Source organism: Pteropus medius, unplaced genomic scaffold (genome assembly GCF_902729225.1).
Source record: "Pteropus medius unplaced genomic scaffold, Ma_sr-lr_union100, whole genome shotgun sequence".
NCBI classification, from domain to species: domain Eukaryota; kingdom Metazoa; phylum Chordata; class Mammalia; order Chiroptera; family Pteropodidae; genus Pteropus; species Pteropus medius.
Window position 1 is genome coordinate 38,909,336 of NW_024349800.1, and position 20,799 is coordinate 38,930,134.

Genomic DNA, 20,799 nt, shown 5'->3' on the forward strand with positions numbered 1-20,799 from the left:
AATGAGTAATCCCTTTATATTTAGAGGGAAAATTATTTTCAACCCAAAATTCAGTAGCAAGCCAAGTTATGCATAACATGTGCAATAATAAAATTATCTATGAATTTCATTTCAGAATAAAGAAGTATTAAGAGGTTGAGTCTAATAAAGTTGAGGACCTCTGCTGTAAGATATTATACATTAAAATATAAAACATTAAAATATAATGTATAAAATATTATACATTAATATATAAAATATAAAATTTCTTTTGCTGTGCAAAAGCTTTTTAGTTCGACACCAGGGATGGATGTTGAGAAAAATCAAGCTAAGCGAAATAAGCCAAACAGAAAAAGTTGAAAACCACATGATATCACTTATATGTCGGATATAAATCTAAAAGCAACAAATAAACAGGACAAACAAACAGAAACTCATGGACATGGACAATAGACTAGTAATTACCAGAAAGTGGGGGGTGGGAGAGGTAGATGGAGTAAAAAGGGTCAAATATGTGGTGAAAGAAAAAATGTAACTATGGGCAGTGCCTTACTGTTGAATTGTACACTTGAAACTTACTGAATTTCATTAACCAATGTCATTATGATACAAAAAAAAACCCTAAAATTAAGAATCAAAACCAAAAAACAGAATTCTTCCAACTAGTATATGAAGGAACAGTTAATTAGAATATCAACACTCTCTAACAACTATGATTTAATAGATCCCTAGGCAATAACTGTTAAATGTTAGTGACATTAAGAAAAGAAATATTATATACCTGATATATATACCACCTATGAAAAAGTTTTTGTCTCTTGTACCTCCCTCTTCTCTGAAGGAAGGGAGGGAGGAAGTAAGAAAACTGAACCACATCCTCTCTATCTAATGACCAATTAATTCATGAGAAATACAAGGGAGAGAGGGACCTGGTAAAGGACACCACAGAAATAAAATCAGTAAAATCCAAACATTAAGAAACAAACCTCTCACTTTGTCAACAAAAAATAGCCAGGGAGGAAAAAGAAAACAAAAAGCGGTGGGGGAAGTCTTCATTTATTTTCCCCTATGGCCACCCAACTTACTTGGCACCATTTCCCAAAAAGATCACCCTTCCCCACTACATTGCAGCAGTACTGTCATCAAATATCAAGTTGTGTTATATATGTGGGTCCATTCTGGCTTTTCTATTCTGTTCCACTAATTTATTTCTCAATCTACTTATTATTATCACCCTACTTTAATTATTGTAACTATACAAGTGTCTTAATATCTAATGATAAAAGCCTCTAACATTTTTGTTGTTTAAGACTGATTTTGTCAGTGGTTTTCAAACGTTTTAGTTTCAAGATCTCTTTACATTCCTAAATTTGAGGATCTCAAAGAACTTTTGTGTTTGTGGGTTTTACCTGTCAATATTTACCATGTTAGAAATTAAAATTGAGAAAAATTTTAACACTTACTAATTAATGTAAAATAAAAATAAACATTACATATTAGGAAAAACATTACAAATAATTACTATATTTCTAAAACAAAAAAATTAATGTGAACAGTCAAATTACTTTACATTTTTGCGAATCTCTTCAATGTCTGGCTTAACAGACTAGATTTTCACCTGAGTTAACAAGTCCACTTCTTTTTTAAAAGACATCCACGAAATACTCATGTCTAAATAAGAAGTGTCTTTCAGTGCTTATTTCAAGTAAAAATGATGTTCTGTGAAGAACGCAGCTAGTTCAGCTTACATTTCAAACAATACCATAAATTTGGGTGTTTTTTCCCGAAATGACCATCTCACTTTCATATACAGCAGAAGTAATTTATGCATACTTCCTATTTCTTCACACAGAACATTAAAAAGATGTATAATCTCTTGAAACAAGGTAGAGGTGACAGGTGCACAAAATTAATGTACTGAATGCCACTGAATTGTACCCTGTACCATAATAAATAACTTTTTTTTAAATAAAAGAAAAAGGTATTGTGTGGATTTTTGATGTTGTGTAAACTTTCTCTTAATTTTTTTAAAAAAGACATGTAAGAAATAATTAAAAATTAAATAAAAATTTTAAAAAGACATAAAAGATCAAGATTTATTAAAATCAATAAATTTTAGTGTTTTATCAAGAACATTCTTCAGTGAAACTTGTTTTTGTTTTTTCATTGCAAATGAATATAAGTGAAGAATACAGTGAAAACTATAGCACGGTCTCGTGCCACTGCCTTGATTGGTACTAAGGTGCCAGCGGTTTATCCACCATTGCTTTTGCATATGCTTTTTGCTTTTGCAAAACCAACGCAGGGAAAAGGCAAATAACACCTTAACGTTATGAAAATAGTTTTGATCTCACAAAGCCCTTAAAGGGTCTCGGGGGACTCCCAGGAGTACCCAAACGATGCTTTGAAAATGCCTTGTTTTCACTGTTCTTGATCCTTTCTATTCCCATAAATTTTGTAGTTTCTCAATTTATACACACACACGCACGCGCGCACGCGCACACACACACACACACACCCTGCTGAGCTTTTCTTTGGAACTGTATTTGAATCTTTGGATCAATTTGGGAAAAACTGACATACTGTCTATGCATTTACTTATTTACTACCCCTGCATTTACTCATCTTTAATTCCTTCAGCAATACTTTGTAGTTTCTATGTAGAGTTTCTGCACATCTTCCCCTTTCTCCTTTTTTACAAATTTTTCTTTAGATTTATTCCTAGGTATTTGATGTTTTTGATGATATAAATATTTAAACTTAATTTCCTAACTGACCCCTCTCTTCATACCACATACATACAACAAACTTAAATACAGAAGGTGAAACAGTAAAACTTCAAGAAACCATAGAATATCTTCACGATCTTAAGAAATCTTTAACACATGGATTAATTTTTGCATGCGCTCTTTCTTAATTTAACTGTCCTCCCCTTCTGCTGCTCCATCATTCATTTCCCAACCATATTTCTCACATATTTAAAAACAAACCAACCAACCTAGAAAGAGCAAAGATAACAATAGTGACGCAGAAGAATGAGCACTACTTAACAACGGAGGAAGCTACACACAAGTAATGTAGCTCCTCTGCCATTCCAAGTAAATTCTAGCAACGTGCGGCCAAAATCCAACAAACACATATAAGATTAGAAAAGAAAATGCATCATACGCCAAAATGTTAGTGCTGCTGGGTGAAGGAATTACAAGAGCGCGTGCGCGTGTGTGTGCGTGCATGCACGCATGCCAAAGTCTTTTTCTGTATTTTCCACATTTCAACAATAAATTATAGTTCTTTCATTATCAGAAAACAAATAATGAGTTTATTTTAAAATTTTATTATGTAGTAATGATGCGAGAACAGCAAAATGGCAAATTCATAACATACTGTGATGGAAATAGAAACTGACAGTAATTCTTGAAAGAAATTTATCATTTTGCAATAAAAATATTTGAAAAATGTACCCCTAAATTAGAAACAGGTCTGTTATCAAATGGTAATAGTAGTCCACGTAACTACTTCACTACTAATGGGGAAGAGAGTATAATATAATGAGGGGTTTCCAGTAAATTTCCATTTATTCTGTCTTCATCAGGACCAGTCACGTTGTCAGGCTAGGATGGGGATTAAATGAACACAAAATGACATTTTCCCTCTCTTAATGTCCAAATTTTAAAATATCACTTTTTCCCATTATATATCTAATATGTTTTCATTTCAGAAAAAATAGAAATACAAAAAAGCATAAAAACAGAAGTTGCTTGCACTTTAATATTAAAACAATTCTGAAATCCATTAAATACCAAGTTCCTAGCTATATTTGTGATGCAGAAATATGCTTATTAATGAAAATCACCTTATTCACAAAAAATCATTAACTAAAAAATAAATAATTCTGCAATAAACATCAGTAATTATATTTCTACAAAGTTGCATGAGAATTTCTGTTAGATAAAATCCAAAAAGCAGACTTGCTGGGTCAGAAGATATGCACACATTACAATCGGATTTTTCTGATTATCCTAACACTTGAATATAGAAGAGTTACCTATTCCCTATCTTCACCAGCACTGGGTATTAAGAAATATTGTATTCCATCCCCCAAATGACACTGGTTGGCTAGGAACTTTTCTATTTCTCACTTTTTCATGGTTGCTATATACGCTTATAAATTCATTTTGTTTGGTGAAAGTGTCTATACAAAAAAAAAGGCTTCCTATCCTGTGCCTAGCCCTTCAAATAAAAGCTTTATCAAGAGTAAGTCACTCTCCTTCAGAGTCCTGAGCAACTTGTGATTTTATATATCCAATCTTTAATTCTCATAAAAGAGAAAGGCACATGAACTAAAATTTCATTTAAGATCAGGAGTAATCGGGAAGACATTATTCTATTATCTGTTGATGACATTTATTTTTCTTTAAAGAGCAAAAATTAAATTAAATGAAAACTGCAAGCTTCAAATTCTGACTGGCTATTGTTTACTATGTTCCACAGTGGGTAGGTAAAAGGGAAAGAAAGATACTGACCTTTAAGAATCTTGAACTCTAAGACAATATCTGATTAGAACAATCTAAACAAAGTATACGTAAGCCCCAAGATTTATACCAACTGCTCAAGATACTTTTTCAACTAAATTAAAAAAGCTCCTCATTTTGGAGATGAGGAGACTATGTTAGAAGCAACATGGCATCATTTAAACCAAGACATGTTCACTACAAATTGTGGTTATAACTAGTCCTCTACAGAGCAATAATGGCAATTATGATGATGTTTTTATTCCGGAATCCTAACCTAAAACTGTATAAAAGGAAAAGAATGTAGGCGTTCTCTAAAGCATTCTGCCATGAAGAGACTGCTTGAACACTATATGCACTAATATCTATAGGTTCCAGAATGGCTCCTCTGGCCTTTTTAAAAAGCATATTCAAGGTTAAGCAATGAGGTAGACAGGATCTTCACCAGCGATGCTCTGAAAAAGGCCATGTCTACCAGCATGGTTATAACAGTTTCTTTACCACTACTCATACATAACAAGACAGCTCCTAGAGCAAATCATCATTTCAAAAGCCCTCACTGTTAAGACAAATTGAGGCCAATAATCAAGAAGTATCTAAGTAAATGCTTTTAAGACACACTGAAGCATAACTTCAAAGGCTGTGATCTAGATCCCAAGGTTAGCCAGCAGGAAAGGATTGGCTCTTTTTAAATATGACTAAGTAGCTGCACCAGGGCTGGGAAGAGGAATTAATCATTATACAAACAATGCAGTAATTAGCAGCTTCTAAAAAGCCAGGCTTTGTGCATTCAAGATGTGGAAAAACTGACAATGGAACATATATAAGACACATCCATAAACTTAGGCACCCAGTCAAGTAAATACCTCCCAGTTGCTACTATATATCTAGCATTATAACATCATCTTTTAGTATAATCGTATAGTTTATACACTTAACTCAGTTTTTAATTTAGTTCTGCCCATTTGACTTGAGCATCTAAACAGAAAAATTATGTGATAAAATAGAAAATCAAAGAGCCTACCTATTTGACAAGGTACTTAACAGCTTTCTTTCTCTTGACGCTATTAACACAGTGGTGTATATACCATAAAACTGTATGTCTGCAGCCAGGCAGTCTGGGTTCAATTTCTGAATCTGCCATTTAAAAGCTGTAAGTCTGACAAGTTACTTAACCTTTTTGTTCTTCAGTCTCCTCATCTGTAAAATGCAGGTTATAACAAGACCTACTTCATAAAGTCATTGTGAGAATAAGATACACATAAAGCAACTGCAATAGCACCTATCCTAAAGGTTCGATAAATGTTAGAATTTTTAAGATCCGAGTTCAATAAACATGGGCCATATATAAGACGAATAAAGTATTGCATACACATATAACAAGTATAGCAGCTGGCATAACAATAAATTTCACAGTACTTTATAGTGTATGCAGCATATAATCTATTACTAATGACCTAAGGCACTGTGACTCTCCTCTTTCCCCACCAAAAAATGTTCCAAAGGCATTCTCGTTGCTAAAGTCCTATCTACCTCACAAATAAGACGGTGAACCACTAACTCTACCCAGAACAGTCCCGGGCCTGTTCGCTCTCTTCCAGCAGAATCAGAAGAAACTAAGAGTTGCCCCCCTGCCACTTTGAAAAACTCATAGCATCCAGTGAGTATTATAGCTCACAAACTACAAAAGACCTCAGGAATGCCTCCTATGTTCCATATAGCACAAGGAAATTCTGGGCACTTGATAATGTCCTTGAGAATAAAAAGCCAGTATTCACCAAATTACCCCTCTTTGCTGCCAAAGAACAATGGGGCTTCAGTAATTTTCTCCTGTTATAGCAGAAATAGATAGGGCATGATTTCAACATTAGCAAAATGTCAAAATCACTCCAACGTGCACTTGTTCTACATCAGCACGAAGGCTGGTTAGCACGGCTCCATGCTTTGGCCAGAGACTGCCCCTAACCCCATTCAGCTATTTAAAAATGAGAGCCACAGATGAGACTATGTGCCTCCACACTATTCCCTCTCAACTTGGGGCGGGGAGGGAGGAGGGAAGCCCCAAATGTCTAAGGCATCTCTTCATCATAATTCAAAAGAATTGCCACATGGTAAACTCTTTGAATTTACAAGCTAGAAACTTTGTTTTACACTTATATCAAGCACTTAGTAAACTACCTAATCTAGAATATACTCAAGAAATGTGTTCAACAGTGACTGATCATGTATACTATGTAATTTCTGTGTTCAACACAGGGGTGCCTTGATAATTATATTTCAATATACTCTCTAAGTCTTTACAGAAGATGAACAACACATCTCCAGTTTTCCATTCCAAGCAATCTGTTAAAGAAAACCAACATTACTTGTAAACAGATTCTAAGCTATCAGGAGGGTAAATTAAAAATATACTTTCATTTTTTTTTTGATACATTTTAAAAACCATTTGTCAGATTCTCGTTCTGGCAAGATTCTTAGAACTGGCCACATAACTTCTCGAGCTTAAAATGAATCTTTAGTATATTCTAGCTTCTTCCAATTAAATAATAAATGTATACGGCTCTTTAACATTTATTAGTTACATATATCTTTAAGAAAATTATAAAATGTTTTCATGTTCCATCTCTTTGAGCAAAAATTTTCTTCCGTAATTCCTTAAATACCCCTATTGTAGATAAAATGACCATTCCCCAATTATCTGGCCTGATTATCTTTTCCAGCAAAGGACCTAATTCACACAGAATATACTAATTTCTAGCCAATCTAAACATAGAGTCCCCTAAAAAAATTAAAAATAAAAAAAAAAAAGAACAAAATAAAGCAATGATATGATATAAACCATTGAGGGGAATCAAGATAGTTTTGAAAATATCTGGAGAAAAAGGAACTACAGTTACCTCTGTCATACATTTCCTGCCTTAGAAAATCTCTATGTCTACTTTGAAAAGAGAAGTATGCACAAAGGTGCTTGGAGTTAGAGTAGAGGTGGAGGGCCTGGGGGACATAAGAGAACCAAATCAGAGCTTTAGGAAGTCTCCAAACCTGTCTGAGCGCAAAATGGCAGACTTCGATTTCAATACTAACACTGGGGGCTAAAGAAAAGGGGCAATTATTGAAATAAAACAGTTAATATATTTTATTTCCATATATTAACAGTTTTAAAGATAATTATGACTAGTGGAGAGCTGAATAAAAGAAATAAAGACTGTGAACAAGAGTTGAAAGAATTTCTTTAACCTGAGGAGACAAAAGCACTGCATTCTCTCCCATCTATCGCTGTGGCCACGTGCTGCTGCTCCCTGCACATATCTATGCTCACCTGTTCCCTCTAACTGAAACATGCCCCACAGTCTCTCAAAGGCTGAGTAAATGCCAACTCATTCTGAAGTTTTCCTGACTCTGAGATCAGTAACTGTCTGTCTTTTGAGTTCAAACATTTTGTTACACCTCCAAGATGCACCTATTACAGAAGGCACTGAGAAACAGTTTAACTGTGATTATGCTTAAATTTTATCGCTACCAGCAGATCATAAAAGACAACCATCATTCCTCCACAACTCCCCAAACTACAAAACAGGCACTCAATTTTTTCACCTTTACATCTCATTATTGCACAGAGCAGATAAGGGAGTAATAAGGGAATAATAAAAAAATGTAAAGTTTTCATCACAGAAGTCCTCAAAAGAAAAGGCCATATATTCTAGACGGTCAAGAGTCACCTTCCTGGGAACCAGATCGTGGGTCCTAGTTCTTGGATTCTAATGACTCTAATGTTCTAGGAATCAGGGAAGACCAGCATTCCCCAAATTGGTCTGCTGGACCCTGTTCTGTAGGATGCTATAGATACCCAGATAAACTAGGAAAGTCTGTATTAAAATAAAGCTAAAATGATTACTGCAGAACATTTTTGAGGCTTTAATATGTTAATACACACCATGAAATTCCAAGATAAGATTGCATTATGAAGCAGTTTAGTAAATTAATTTAAGCAAGATCATGACGAGAGTTTGGAAAATGCCTCAAAGAAGGTTGTTTTGGGTTTTTTTTAATTGTTCAATATTACTGAGTACTTCAAACCAACTTCTAGAAAGTTCTTACCTGATATGTGTTGCAGGCAGAGATTCATATTGACGTGACAAAAAGAGTTCCCTATGTTTCAACTGATGTTTCTGTTTATCAGTCAAGTCGGCCTCAACAGTAGTTTCAGATTCTTCCTCAATTTCTTCTACACAAATAAAATTCAAAGAGTTCATTATTAAAAGCATATTATCTATCTGGATATTAAGATAGAGCAAATCAACCCTTCATTTAATATTTTCTTCATACTAATTCATTTTAAATTTATATATTTAGCTTCTCATTTAAATTACAACCATAAAATTAAGTTACCAGGTCTTAAAGAAAGAGGAAGACCAGTTTAAAAATGGCAGATGAAACATATATATATATATCTTCTCTTCCTCCATAAAACCACACAAAAGTGGCAATTAAAATGTATCAACATTTCAATGACAATAAAAAATGAAGCAATAATGGAAGATTTTCGACCCCTAAAAAAAAAAAGTTTTAGCAGATGTGAAAAAAAAAAAAGTACATACTTAGCCAAGATAAGGCAGTGACAATCTGTATGCATACAGAAGAACGAAATGGAGAAGACAGGCACAGGACGTGACTGACTTATCCCAAAGATACCAAGTACTGTGAGAAAGAGGAGTGGGGTGAAAGCTAAAAAAAAAACAAAACAAAAGGAAAGAAAGGGCTGAAAGTACAACATCCAGAAAGAAATGACAGAAAAAACAGATTTCTTTACTTCTTTTTGGAGGTGAGGGAAGACCTGTCATAGAAATGATTCAATAAAATTTCCTCTTACTGAGCGAGATGAGTATCCAGATTGAATTCTCAGCATAATTAAGTGCTAACATGAGAAGATCACAAAAATTTACAGGAAGGAAACGAAGATCACATACAAAAGATTTAGACTAGGGTGGAATCACATGTGAATAGCAACACTATGCTTTGATGGTAGAGCAATGCCATCCAAGAGAAAAAATGGTGTTCAACCTGTAATTGCATAGTAAACTATCAAGTCTGAAAATAGAGTAAGGACAAACTTTCATTCACTTAACCAAGAGTTATTAGGTATTTAAACAGGCACTATTCAAGGTGTTGAAGACAAGCAGTGAACAAAACAGTTATTGCCTTCAGGTAGCAGGGTTAGAAGGAAGGGATGGAAGAGATAGGAAATGTAAAAAAAAAAAAAAAAAGCAAAACACTATATTTAATACTCTTTAAAGACAAAAATGATCAAATTTCATTTACAGCTTCAATTGCAAATAACTTTAGATACAAAATTTTTGCACCTCTCAGGGCTCACAGATCCTCTGCAGCCTTACCTGAACCAGACTGTGTGGGTATGGGCATAGGTGGGAGCACTGAGATGCAAGGGTGAAACAGCTATAAGGTGTGTGCGGGGATGTGGGGCTGGGACGGATGGCTCCTCAAACAGGAAGTAGAGCCCAAGTTCAAGCCTTTGAAATCTTTTTTTTTTTTTTTTAATGGGTTTATTTTTTCATACTATATTTATAATTTTTAACATTTTTTTTTTTTGAAATCTTAATTTGAGGACACTTATTGGCAACACACACACACACACACACACACACACACACACACACACACACACTAACCACCACCACCATCACCAATTTCTGTTCCTTGCAATTCCTGTAAGTACTTATTTATGAACCAAGGACCACAAAGGAGATTTTAACACATACAGCCCCCTAGTTGTAGCGGTTCTTTTGAATTGCATGAGGATCATGAATGGGCTAAATGTCAGATATTTTCCACTTTCAAATTTTGAAAACTCTGAATGGAAAATGAACCTAGAAAAAGACTGACCTGACTCAAAAAAAGAACAAAGTGATTTTAAAATCTTTGAATGTTCAAAAAAAAAAAAAAACTTTCAATGTTCTTTTTAATGAACTACTCAAAAGAAAGACAGCACTAAAAGAACCATTTACTTGCAAGTCTAATAACATTTCACCAATGGAGATCAATGAAATTAATTGTTGCACTGGCACTATTAGCCCCAGCAAATATCACATAAAAAAAGTTTACTCCTTGCCTAAACAGGATTTGATAAATTGTTGTTCTGTAAAATAGGAGTCCCCAACCCCTGGGCCACGGACCGGCACCAGTCTATGGCCTGTTAGGACCAGGGTCACACAGCAGGAGATGAGCAGCAGATGTGAGAGCGAAGCTTCATCTGTACTTGCAGTTGCTCCCCAGCACTAGCATCACTGTCTCAGCTCCACCTCAGATCATCAGTTATTAGATTCTCACAGGAGCACCAGTCCTTTGGTGCCAAAAAGGTTGGTGACCGCTGCTGTAAAACATAGCTAACTGAATTCTAATGTGTACCCTAATATGTAAGCATATAGAGCGAAAACAGCAAAGAGCTCTACAAATAATAACAGCAGCAACTCTTATTTTCTTATACAACCTCTTGGTACAGGGTGAAAAGGACTAAACTCTGACATCCGACCTAACCAAAGACAGAAATCACAACAGCATCTGAAACTCATTTTTAAAAACTTATTAGTTAAATTTCATTTACATATTTCTATAAATTTACTGTGGCTTCTGGACAAGAATGACTCCCATGCCATTAATACTCTAAAAACATTAAACCACCACAATGGCATAAATCTGCATTTGGACAATGAAAAATTTAAGAGACCAAATATAACTATCATCATCAAAAATCATGTAAATGGTAATGTTTATAATTTTCTAAAACCATTTTACCAAGCTTGATGGAATATCATATTTTCTAAAAGTTATTAAGTAGAAGTCCCATACAATACACAATGACAGTAGAGACTGACATCAAATTATTTACTTAAGTTTCGTTACGGTTAGAAAAATTTCAGTATACATAGTTTATTAGCAATAAGGCTCTTGGGGCATGGAGGAGAGAAAGACTACAGAAAGAAGCTGTACAAAGGGATTGTATGAAGTTTTAAGGAGCAATATAGATATCACTGTACTTAATACTGATATCTTCTGTTTTAGCTGTATGGGCCAAGTAATGTGTGACCCAGCAAGGCTCCACAAATTGCAAGGTTGTAGCCAGCAGGATGAGAAAGAAGCCATGGCCAAAAAGCTCAGTAAGGCTAGTTACACATGCAGGCTGAGAGGAGGTGGGATAACTCTAGTAAAAATAATGTCTAAGAAGCAAGGGTCAGAGAGGGAAAGCAAACTAGCTGAGTAGTCCAGAGCACCAGAGCATGCAGCTATGGGATATGAGAGATCAGGCTCGGCAACAGGTTACAATTAGGAACTCAGACAAGGCTTTAGAGATTGGGTAGATGACATGTACTCAAGACCACAGCAGGCGAATGATCAAAGTAGATACCTGAACAAGAAGGGAAGAGATGTAGGGAAAGAAGAGCCATTACTGATTCTAGGTACTTTCCTTGAAACTGGGTGTTTTGGAACAGATCAGAATTATAATTCCTACACATTAGTTGGGAGGGATGGAATGGGGAGCGGGCAGGAGGGGAGTTCTCCAGAGGTTATTCTCAAGCTTCCTTATGTCTTTTTTAACAAAATATCAGCCCACAATGATATTAATTAGCTGGTACAGGCGGTACAGAAAAGCAGATGGTTAACAATTTGTCTATAGACGCATTTAACAAGTACCCAAATGTTTAAAGGCATATTATTGGACTGAAGATAGCTTAGTACTGATGCAACTCAAGCCTGCCTGGTAAGAAAAAAAAAATCCTCAAAAAAGGAATAAGCAAGTTGAATAAAATTAGGATTTTTATGACAATTGAGATTTCAGGAAACTATCCGAATAAAGAGAAGCAATTTGGCAGTCTAGAGGCAAATGATCAATAAACAAAGATCAATTATATTTCTATCACTCGCAATGAACAATCCAAAACCGAAATTAAGAAAATCTCATGACAGCATCAAAAGGAAAAAAAATTAAGAATATATTTAACAAAAGACAAAACTTGTACACTAAAAACTACAAAACGTCATTGAAAGAAATTAAAGAAGACCCAAATAAATGGAAAACTATGTTCACAGATTGGAAGACTTACTAAATTGATCTACAGATTCAATGCAATCCCTACCAAAATTCTAACTGCCTTTGTTGCAAACACTGACAGACTAATCCTAAAGTTCCTATGGACATACAAGTGACCCAGAATAGCCAAAAAATTTTTGAAAAGAACAAATTTAATAAGACTCACTTCCTCTTAAATTTCAAAGCTTACCTGAAAGCTAGAATAAGCAAAACTTTAGACATATAGATCAATGGAATATAACTGAGAGTCCAGATAAGCCCATGCATTTATGATTAACTGATTTTGAACAGGGGTGCCAACACAATTCAATGAGGGAGTGAAGAGTTTTTACGAATGGTGCTGACAACTGGAAAGAATGAAGCTGGATTCTAACATTATATATAAAAATTAATTCAAATGCATCAAAGGCCTAAATATAAGAGCTAAAACTATAAAACTCTTACAATAAATAAAACACAGGTATAAATTTTCATGACCTTAGACTAGACAATGGTTTCTTCACTGTGGTACACTAAAGCAGCAGGCCCCAACATTTTTAGCAACAGGGATCAGTGGTTCTATGAGAAACTAATGCCTGAATATCTGAGGTGGGGCTGAGGCAGTGATGCTAGCTAGCACTGGGGAGTAGCTGCAAACACAGATGAAGCTTCACTCGCTCGCCTGCCGCTCACCTCCTACATTGCGGCCCGGTTCCTAACAGGTTATGGACCGGTACTGGTCCGCAGCCCAGGGGTTGGGGACTCTTGTTCTAAGGCATAAACAACCAAAGAAAAAATAGATAAATTAGAATATTAAAAATTTTGTGCTTAAAAGAACACTTATCAAGAAAGCAAACAGACAACCCACTAAATGGGAGAAAATATTTATAGATCATGTATCTGATAAGAGTCTAGTATCCAGAATAGAGAACACGTAACTCAAGAATAAAATGACAACCCAATTAAATAATGTGCAAAAGATGTGAAGAGACATTTCTCCAAGATAAGCAAATGGCCAATAAATACGTAAAAGGACGTTCAACATCATTAGTCAGTAGGAAATACAAATTAAAACTACAATGAGGTATTTCACACCAACTAAAATGACTATAATAAAAAAGATAACAAACGCTGGCAAAAATGTGGAGAAATTGGAATCTCTATACATTATTGGTGGGAATGTAAAATGGTGCAGCTTCATCATAAAAGTTTAGTAGTTCCTCAAACTGCCAAACAGAGTTACTATATGACCAAGCAATTCCTTTCCTAGGCATATACCCAAGAGAAATGAAAACATGTCAACACAAAAACTTATATATGAATGTTCATAGCGGCATTATTTATAATAGCCAAAAAGTAGAAACAACTCAATGTCTTATCAACCAAAAAATGGATAAACAAATGTAGTATACCTATACAATGGGATATCATTCAGCCAATTAAAAGGAATAAAGTGCTGATTCATGCCAGAACATGGATGAATTTTAAAACGTACTAAATGAAACATTATGAAAGTGAAAGTCGCAAAGGACCACATATTATATGATTCCATTTATATGGAAAGTCCAGAATAGGCAAATCCACAGAGATAAGAAGTAGATCAGTTGTTGCTAGAGAATGGGTAAAAGAAGAAATGGGGGAGCAACTGTAATGGATACGGGTTTCTTTCTGGAGTGATGAAAATATCCTGGAATTAAATAATCGTTATGGTTGTACAAATCTGTGAATATACTAAAAACTACTAATTGTTCAACTTTTTAAAAGGATGAATTACATAGTATGTGAATTGTATCAAAAAGGAAAAAAGCTAAACTTAAAAAAAGGGGTAGGGGCAAATGAAATGCAAAAGATCCAAAGAATGGATAAATTTCAGTACAGCAATACACTTTTTCCAGGGGGAATATGTTCTAAGACCCTCAGTGAATGCCTGAAGCCTTGTATAGTACCAAATCCTATATATACTATGTTTTTTTCCTATATGTGCATCTATGATAAAGTTTAATTTACAAATTAGGCACAGTAAGAGATTAACAACAATACTAATAAAAAATAGAACAATTATAACAACATGCTGTAATAAAAGTTATAGAAATGTGGCATTATTAAGTAAGTTAAGGGTTATTTGAATACAAACACTGTGATACTGAGACAGTTGACCTGATAACCAAGTCGGCCACTCAGTGATTAATGGGCAGGTGACATACACAGTGTGAATTTGCTGGACAAAAGGATGATTTATAACCTGGGCAGAACAGAGCATTAAGACTGTGTGAGATTTCATCATGCTACTCAGAACCATACACCATGTAAAATTTATGGATTGTTTATTTCTGGAATCTTCTACTTAATATTTTCATACCATGGTTGACTGTGGGTAACTGAAACTGCAAAAAGGGAAACTGTGGATAAGGCGGGGGGGGGGGACTACTGTATAGTCATGTAATAGAATTCTATTCAGTAGCCAAAAATGAACAAGTGAATCCACATACTAACATAGATAGATCTCAGAAACTTGATACTAAACAAAAAAAGGCAATCTGCAGGACACATATGTACAACAACATTTATTTTTTAATGCAAAACAATCCTCTATATAGATACAAACACATGTAGCAAAAGTATAAAAATATGCATGGAAAAAAACCACATAAAAGGAAGAGCAATTCACCTATGGGGAAAGTCGGAAAGGAATGGGGCTGGGGAGGGATACACATAGCACTATAAGAATCTGAAGCAAATATGTCAAAATCTTAAGAGGAGACAAAGCTGGTTGGTAGGTTCATAATTAGCACTATATTATTCTCTTTTCTGCTTCCTAAAAATACTTCAAAATAAAAAGTGAATAGGACCCAATGGAAAGAAAACATTTCTTTTGCCTGTAACTAAACTCTAATCCATGCTAAAGTTTTTTTCCAACTACCATATGGTTGATAAAAATTTCTCAACCTATATCTCTCTTATATTCATCTCTTTCTATCATCATGCCAAAATATAAATTTCAGCTGGCGTTCTGTATAACATTAATCAATTTTCAAAATATATACAAATAAATTTTGGTTTTAAAGATTAAAAAAGGAGAGGAAAACAGAAAAGTAGCCCATCTTAGGAAATAAAAACAGGAAAAAAACAAGAGTCAAATGCTTCTAAAAAAAATGCATGAGATAAATAGGGAGATTATTGGAGTCAGTGAGAAGTTAACAGTACTAAGAAGATTAATATAAAGTTGTAAGAAGCCTCTGAGATTTTGGTACCCGATCCTTGAGATTTTAGCCAATCTTCAACTGGAGGAGTCCGCTCCTATTTGCTACAAAGCAACACTCACACAAGCTTAAGGTATTTGTCACAATATGCCTTCCACTACAGTCATCTGATTTACTGGGTCCCTTGAGAACAAAGATGGGTCATTTATCTTTGTATCCACACTGTTTTACTTGAGGTAAAAGAGGTGGAACCTCAAGAAATGTTCACAGTGGACTAGGTAAGAATTATCAGCTAAAGCTCAAGTGAGTGGTTGCAAGGATATACTCACAAAGTTATGACATAAAACACTGTACAGAGTAACTAACCATCAAAAAGTTAGTGTTCAAGCGGCTCTACTTTTTACATTTTGTTCCAGTGCTTACTCTAATTTTTTCAGGATTTAACACAGGGTGAATGGGAGACTAGAGTCACACCTGAATTCAAAGTCTAGCACTGCACGTGCCTAGTTGTGTGATCTTGGGAAAATTATTTACTACTTGGAATCTTCAGTTTCTTCAACTATAAAATATGTACATAATTCCTCCCTCATAAGGTTATTGTGAGGATTAAGATAATACATATAAATTGCACAGTAACAAATGGCACTAGATTAAATACTATTACTTTTTAAAAATGAATTTTAATATGATTTTCTTTGACATTTGGAAAACGATCCCTATCTCCTAAAACGATGGTTCCTAATTAAGAAGACACATCATAGTAAAACTAAAACAAATTTAAAATGTTTTTACTTTTTGTAAACTAACAAAAATATTCAGACCCCACCTGTGGAGATCCTGATTTAGAAACGGTGGGGTAGGGTCAGGCCAGTTGCGAATCATTTAAGTTAAGAATCATTACTATAAAACACTAATTTTAAAACGTTTTTCTGTTAGAACACCTATACCAGCATGCTTTTTTTCTCAGGACTCCTTCATACTCTTAAATCCTATTAAGGACTTCAAAGAGCTTTTATTTATATGGGTTATATCTACCAATACTGTATTAGAAATTATAGTGGAGAAATTTTTAAACCACAAGAAATCACAAACACACAATCTATTATCATGAATGATGATGTTATCATGTGTCATACAGCCTCCAGAAAAACTCTACTACTATATTCATGAAAGAATCAGTGAAATAATTAAATGACAGCTTAGTATTATTGTGAAAATGTTTTGTCTTCACAGACCCCATGAAAGGTATTCAGGAACTTATGCAAAAGAAATATTAACTGAAAATCTAACATGAAATGAAAGACAAAAACTGGCCGAAGCAAGAGTTTTTTACTTTATTACATTTAAAAAACCTGTCTCAGAAATTTTATCTTCACACTGTGAGATTCAATGACTCATAAGCTGTTCTATAGCAAATTAGGATCACATCAGAAATCTAAGCTATTTCTGCTTTACATTTATTTATTCAAAGAACATTGCATCTGGCGAAGGCTGTCCAATCTTGTAATATATTCAAAGTCCATCTGGAATTTTATACAGGCTTAACATGTCACCATGCGTTTTTCCATATGCTACCAATTTTAAAACTTAAGAAACAAAACAAAAGGATTAGAAGTAACCAAATTTTACAGCCAGACCACCATTCTCTCCAGTTCACACAGACACAGCAACTTTCGTGAGTTCTCCCTCACTTTTATAAAAAACCCTAAAGAGCTTTCAACCACCATTTGGATCAAAACATTCATGACTGAAAAATGACCTGACTTGCCTTATGTTTTCCCTATTTCCTCCCCGCAACCCCACCCTACTGGCAGCAAAAAAAAAAAGAAAATTTACTGACGTGCCTACCAACGTGTTCTGGGGATATGTGTAAGGAAGACATAAAAGTCCTGCCCTGATAAAGATTACAGCTGATCCAGGATTACAGAAAAGAATACATACTTTCAAGTATGATAAGTATTATAAATTAGGTAGAGTACTCCAGAAGTATTACAGAAGAAACTAATGTAGCCTGAGCTGCCAGCATAGCCTTCTTGAAAAAACACAGTTTAAGCTGAGACCTGAAGGAAAAAAGGCAATGGGGTGGGTGGGTCCCTGTCTTTTCAAACTAGAGAACTGACCCAGGTCCTTATCTGTACTTGAGCTTGACCTGACTCTGTGATTTTCCTGCTTTTACCTTCACATCCCACTGACTAAATCAGCTGAGAGCCTCATAAAGGTGATTAGAACTGTCCTGGTTTTAAAACGGAAATTTCTAAGTTCAGAGAATCCCTCAGTACCAAGCAAACCAACACGTCTGGTCACCTAGCCCTTGTACTACTCAACCTAAGTATTATGTTGTGGGCTACTAAAAGAAAACTTATGGTCCCATAATGGCTAAAATTTAAAGACTGAATATAACAAGTCTCATCAAGAACATAAACAACTGGAATTTTCATATGGTAACAGAGGAAGTGAAAATTGGTTCAAGCACTTTGGAAAACTTTTTGGCAATATTTACTGAAATAAAGTTATACCTGCCCTATGAACCAATTATCCTCCTACTCTTTACCAAAAAGAATGAGAGCTTAAGTACACCAAAAGACTTGCACGAGAATGTTTATAGTAGCTTTTTTTCATAGGAGCCCAAAACTGAAAATCACTCAAGTCCTTCATAGGAGAATGGATATTTCTGAGCCAAGAAAAAAAAACTATTACTACTAACAACAAGCAATAACATAAATAGATCCCACAGACATGATGCTGAGTGAAAAAAGTCAGGCAGAAAAAGGGTAAATACTATAGGTACGCCATTTAGATGAAGTTAAAGACCGGAAAAACTAACAGATGGTAGTAGACATCAGAATAGTGATTACCAAGAGTAGGAAGAGGGTGGTAATGACTAGGAATGGGCACAAGGGAACCTACTGGGGTATTAGAAAGTTTCTTTATCTTCATCTGAGTGGTAGTAATAAAAAGCATATACGTGAAAATTTACTAACTGCACACTTTACCCATTCCACTGTATTTTATACCTTGATTTAAAAATTGTTTACAAAAACTAGGATATCTGCTCCCAGACAAATAAGTAACAGGGGCCAGATCTACCCTCCTGTCTGAAATTACCAAAATGATTAGAAAATTAATAATTTAAAAAGCAGACAAAACATATACATCAGTTTTATCTGCACGACCAGACATCAGGCAATCAAGAACAGTGATCCTGAGAGACAGGAAACAAAAAGGTGAGCCCTAACACTTGGCCTGCTTAATGCCTTGAGAGTTTCCAGGCAACACTGCAAAGAGGGGAAACTGAGGCAGAGCCTGGCAGACTTAAGGAGACAAAACTGAGAGATCAGGGAGACCAAAGTGACTAGAGTTCAGAAGATAGGGTACCAGGGAAGAGAAAAACCATGGAGATTGCAGAGGGTGATCCTCAGCAAAGTACTTACTAATCAGTAACTGCATGTGAGGAAACCACCGGGAGCCAAAGAAAGAATCAGAGGGAATAGTACCCATTGCTCACATGGAGCCATGCATAGATTTATCTCCAAACAGCCACACTAGAAAAGCTCATAAGTCATGGTGTATTGGGTAGAGTACCCAGAATGGTCTTGCCTAAGTATGGGGAACAATTAAGCCCTAGAGTAAGCATTGATTGTTCCATACCCACTTAACAAATACATGTTAAGTCATAAACACAACCAGAAGAATCAAACAGATTCCAAGTTACTTAAGTGCATCCCAGAGCAAAGCTCAAGAAGATTTATAAGAATACAAAAATATCTGAGATGCAAAAAAGTACAATTTACAATGTCTGCTACACATCTATTAGCAGGCCTAAAATTAAAAAGACTGACCATACCAAGTGTTGGCAAAGATGTAAAGAAACCAGAACTCGCCTACACTGCTGATGGAAATGTAAAATGGTACAATCATGTCGGCAGTTTGCAGTTTCTTAAAAAGCTAAAAGTATCCCTATCATATGATACCAAACCAAGAGAATATGTCTATACAAAGACCTGAACACAAATGTTCACAGCAACTTTATTTGTAATAGCCCCAAACTTAACAGTGAAATGTCCATCAACAGATGAGTAGATAAATTGTGTACACTCATACAATGGAATGCAACTCAATAATAAAAAGGTACAAGCCATTGATAATGAGACACACACTGTGTTCATAGATTAGAAGATTCAATATCAACTTTCCCAAAATGAACCAGATTTAACACAAATCTATTTTGTGTTCAATCAAAATCCCAGCAGGCTTTTCTGTAGACTCTAAAATTCATATAGAAATGCAAATGATCTAGAATAGCCAAAACAACTCTGAAGAAGAGAAATCAAAGTTAGAAGGCTAACATTACTTGGTTTCAAGAAGTACTAGAAAGCTACAATAATCAAAAACATGTTATTGACAAAAAGAACAACAAATGGGTCAATGGAACATAATTCCAGAAACAGAGCCACATACATATGACCAAATGATCAGACAAAGACACAAAAGCAATAAGCAATATAATGGAGACAGAATAGCCTTTTCAACAAATGTTACTGGAACAACTGGACATGCAAATGCCCAATGGGAAATAAAAGGAACTTAGGATCCAAACCTTGCATCATATATAAAAATTAACTAAGTAAAAATGGGTCATACTTAAATGTTAAATCTAAAACTACAAAACTAAATAACAGTAAAATATGAAAGTAAAATTCATTCATACTTTCTGGAAGGCTCTTCGAGGTTTTTAAAAAACCTTAAAACTGTACATACTCTCTGATCCAATCATTCCACTCCCCCCAAAAAGTAGATAAATTCAACAGAAACTACTTACTAGGATAGTCACTGAAGCATTTCTACTCTTTTTTTTTTCTATAAACTACTAAATAATTTAAAATAATTGTACAATGATACACTATTTAAAGTTGTGAAATATGTGATATATGAATTATCAATCTAAGAAACATGAGCCATATCATACTATCGGATATAATCTTTCACAAAGTCTGGAAATCAAGGGTTAGAAAATTTATAGTCTATA

General features: G+C 34.8%; 1 protein-coding gene across 6 annotated transcripts in view; it reads right to left on the reverse strand.

The window, feature by feature from the left end:
* MTA3 (metastasis associated 1 family member 3) overlaps positions 1–20,799 on the reverse strand; it is a 136,515-nt gene that overhangs the window by 86,168 nt on the left and 29,548 nt on the right. For all 6 annotated transcript variants that reach the window (XR_005658265.1, XM_039887293.1, XM_039887292.1 and 3 more), the window contains exon 4: positions 8,589–8,715. Coding sequence is in view for 5 of the 6 variants with exons in the window: in XM_039887293.1 (XP_039743227.1) it covers positions 8,589–8,715 (127 nt within the window). In the remaining variant the exon portion in view is untranslated. The remainder of the gene's footprint in view (positions 1–8,588; positions 8,716–20,799) is intronic.